Here is a 4,051-nt window from a genome sequence, read left to right on the forward strand (position 1 = left end):
ACGGCAGGTAACGGACCTTGCACGTCAACTCCGCTGGTCCGCAACTCCCGCAATGGGAGCATGAGCCATCCACGAAAGCCACCTCAGCGTCCTTCATGCCCAGACACGAGAGGCAGCGATCGTGACCATCACCCGGCGCCAGGTAACGACCGCACCCAGAAACACACGGATGGTATGACATCTTTAAAAAGATGCGTCTTAACAACGACGTCCCACCCGTGAAGCTCTTTTAGATGGAAATTTGCTCTTTTAGTGTGCTGAAGCGCACAGGGGAGATGGCTGTTTGCAACACACACAGGGGTAGTGCAGCCTGCTATGTGCAACCCACTCGACACGGGAAACAACCGCCGCTGAAGCGCCGTACCGCCAACACGAGAGCCCACCGAGAGCGTGCTTGACTTGTAGTCTTCACTCTTGTAGAGGTCAGGAGCAGAACGATTTAACCGCTCGGCTCCGAAGCGAAAAGCTGAATATGCGTTGCATCTGCTGCCTACTTATACTCACGCTGTGATCAGCGGCAGCTGGATGCAATAATCGCATGCCAATGTGCATTGGCTCGTTTAGTTTACACTCGAAGTAGGTTGGTCTCTCTAAGCGAGATTCCAATTCGTCGGTCATCCGACGTGACGTCGAGAGTGACCGACTGAAAGGGAACTACCTATTTGTTTTTAAATTAGCAGGTCAACGGAAGAAAATAGTAATGTTGATTGATCAATATTTGTGGGCCAGGAAAAGCCTTTAGAAAATATTAATAAAAGGACTGCATACAGTCAGTCTTACAATTATACATGAAGATCTATGGGATATTGCTCAAAGAGATGTTTAAATAGAGTGCTGAAATTTACTTTACGCTCCTTACACCGGGTCTACACCGGACATGACAGTTGTCGTGTCGCACCGTGCCGCGCTGCAACAGCTTGAGGCTGTTTATACTTGATGTGACAAAGCAAAAATTTGAACTTTGTATCAGTATGTCATAAATAGAACGAGGCATCAGTTTACTGTCGGGGATTTGTCGTGTTGCGCCAGCACCTAACCGCGTGCCATAGAGAATCGATACTAGGGATGTGCGTGACTACTAATTTGACTGACATTTAAACGAAAGTTTTGTATCCGACTAGTCTAAAAGCAAGAAACCCCCAAAAGATGGTAAGAAATAGGCACCTCTGTGCGTGCGTGTAGCATATATAATAGCCTATATTTGAAATACTTAATCTATGAATCACACTGTCAAATCCCTCAATGAGACAGCGCCGCATCCAGTGTAGACAGCATCACTGATTATAATGGTTTCTATAGTATTTTGTCAGTCGCGCCACGCCGTGCCGCTTGTGTCCAGTGTAGACACGGTGTTATGTTAGGACTCCAAGAGATCTCAACAGTGTCTGTATAAAATAACAATAGTAATGTAGAAACTAGGGATGTCCCGATCAGGTTTTTTGTGTCCCCGATCCGATCCGAGTTACTGAAAATTGAGTAGATGCCGATACAGAGTCCCGATCCAATACTTTTTTTTCACCTTTATTTGTATAGTGCTTTACAATACTGGTTGTGTCAAAGCAGCTACAGTGTCAAACAGGAAAATAGTTTGTCAATAATGCAAGAAGACAATAGCAGAGTCCTTTTTCCAGATACTTGCATATGCATAAAGGAATGTATGTTTGGTGCACACTTCAAGTATATTAAAGTTATTCAGATCAATCCAATGTATGCAGAGTTGTGCAGAGAGTAAAAGAAATATACAGTATATATGATGTATGTTTATGTATATATATATATATATATATATATATTACAGGATACACTCTCTTTATGTATATATATGCACACAATGTATAAATGTTACAATGGTAGACTTTATAGACATATTGTGTGTTCACAATTATGAATATGGGACTACTGATATAAACTTCTTTTATTTTATATGTTCAATTAGCAGAATAATTGCAACATAAAGTGGAGATAAGGTTAGAAAGCATGAAGCTCATGGTGTTAGAATGCCAGTCTGTCAATCAAGTCTAAATCAAGATACAATCCATAACAACGCGTTATAACAACGACGTCTCAGAAAGTCTGACGGTGGATAAAAGTAAACAATAAATGAATGAGTGATCGTTACAAAAGTGCACATCAAATACACTAAACAGGGGATCTCAAACGTGTATGACGTGCTAGAACAGACCTCACTGTTTCTCGCACGCACATTTGAGCGTCTTCTTTTCCTTTTAATGGCTGTTGGCAAACCCACTTAACAATGCATACTGCTTCCTACTGCACAACATCAGCATGACAACTGACATAAAATAAGGATCGGGCTGAGGAGAGCCGATACCGATTAGTAAAAAAAAAAATGCTTGATCGGCCCCAATCCCGATCCTTGAGAATCCCGATCTCTAGTAGAAACTGATTTACTATTTTTCCCTTTAAATAATTATTTGTTTCTCTGACCAAAATTGGGTTATTATCGTTAACTAAAACCAAAATTTAATCTAAAACCATACAAACTAAATAAATAAATAAATAAAAATGAACTAAAACTGAAATAAAACATATAAAAATACAAAAACACACAACAAAATGACTACAACTAAATACGAAAATCGAATAAAGTATAAAAATAAAAACTTATTCAAAGGGTTTTTTGGGGGGGGGGGGGGTAGTATGACTCCAGCCGTAGGGGCCCCGGAGTCCCCAGGTTTAATAGAACTATCAAATTAATTGTTCTTGATAGCAAGAACACATCCTGTGTGAATGCCGCTTCATTCTGTGTTGCCTGCTCTCAGTAAGTGTGGTTTGGCAAAATGTGTTGACTGTAATAGCAGCTTTACTAGGGCTTGTGCTGAGTGTGGACTGGCAAAATATCCTGGCACTTCAGGCCTGAAAATGCTCCAGTGGTAGTAAATGTTGTGAGGGGGAGTGATTCATTTTGTTCGTTTTTTCATTTGATAAAATTTACTTATTGTGAACATACACAAAACTCTTGGAGAGCCAAATTTAGCTTTTATTAAAGTTTATTAGTTTAGTTTAGATGAAGGGGTAGGTTTAAGGCTAAGTTTAGGTTTAGGATCAACACTGTAATGTAATAACATTGTGATATAATTACATGTAAGTTTAAGTACAATGTAACAGTATGTATGCACACAATAAGGACATTGTATCAAATGCTTGTTTTTCTTTTTTAATGTACAATATATACATAGTAGTAAAAGAAACCTAATATAAAGCTATTTGGTAAGTAAAGCTTAAATTAGCAGTCCTTATATATTTGCGACAGTAAATATGTCATAATTAGGTCATTAATTTAGAGCCACAACAAATGTGAATAAGAACACTAACCAGAGCACAGAGGAGATCTACAGCCTCTAAAACCAGTTCCTGGTGGCCAATGCGGACAATGCCCAGTTCCTCAAGGTCCTGATGTGAGATCTTCAGTAGCTGTTCTCCATTAATCTTTTCTCTCTCAAAGTTGTGCACATACGATTGTAGGCTGTCATCCAGACCTAAACATGAGAAGAGCAAAGAGAAAATAAAAGAAATTAATACTTGTACTGAACAAGGATGCATTAAATTGATCAAAAGTGACAGTAAAGGCATAATGTTACCAAAGATTTCTATTCCAAATAAATGCTGCTTTGTTTTTTTAAACTTTCGATTCATTAAAGAAATCTGAAAAAAAAAAAAAAACATATTACAGCTCCCTCAAAAAACTATTAAAGGCTGGAAAACATTACATGACTTTTAAAATCTAAAAAAATCAGGGCAAAATTCTGTAGTGTATTCCAGCCTTAAAGGAATAGTTCACATCCCTGATGTCGTTTGTACTGGCTACTGTATACAGGCCACCAGGGCACCATACAGACTTTATTAAAGAATGTGCTGATTTTATATTCGAGTGAGTGCTGGCTGCAGATAAAGTTTTAATTGTTGGTGATTTTAATATCCGTAACAGAAACTATGGACTCTCTCTTTTCTAGCACTTTAAATACAGTTGCTCCTTTACGCTTAAGGAAGATTAAGGAAAACAGTCTGACACCGTGGTATAATGAGCACA

The 4,051-nt window shown here is 38.8% G+C and overlaps 1 protein-coding gene across 1 annotated transcript in view; it reads right to left on the reverse strand.

Moving 5' to 3' along the window:
• LOC107657148 (connector enhancer of kinase suppressor of ras 3-like) overlaps nt 1-4,051 on the reverse strand; it is a 65,951-nt gene that overhangs the window by 58,570 nt on the left and 3,330 nt on the right. Inside the window, exon 2 of the mRNA XM_016445176.1 lies at nt 3,337-3,500. Coding sequence (XP_016300662.1) covers nt 3,337-3,500 — 164 coding nt within the window. The remainder of the gene's footprint in view (nt 1-3,336; nt 3,501-4,051) is intronic.

The sequence above is a fragment of the Sinocyclocheilus anshuiensis genome, unplaced genomic scaffold (genome assembly GCF_001515605.1).
Source record: "Sinocyclocheilus anshuiensis isolate Anshui unplaced genomic scaffold, SAMN03320099.WGS_v1.1 scaffold1891, whole genome shotgun sequence".
Lineage (NCBI taxonomy): Eukaryota > Metazoa > Chordata > Actinopteri > Cypriniformes > Cyprinidae > Sinocyclocheilus > Sinocyclocheilus anshuiensis.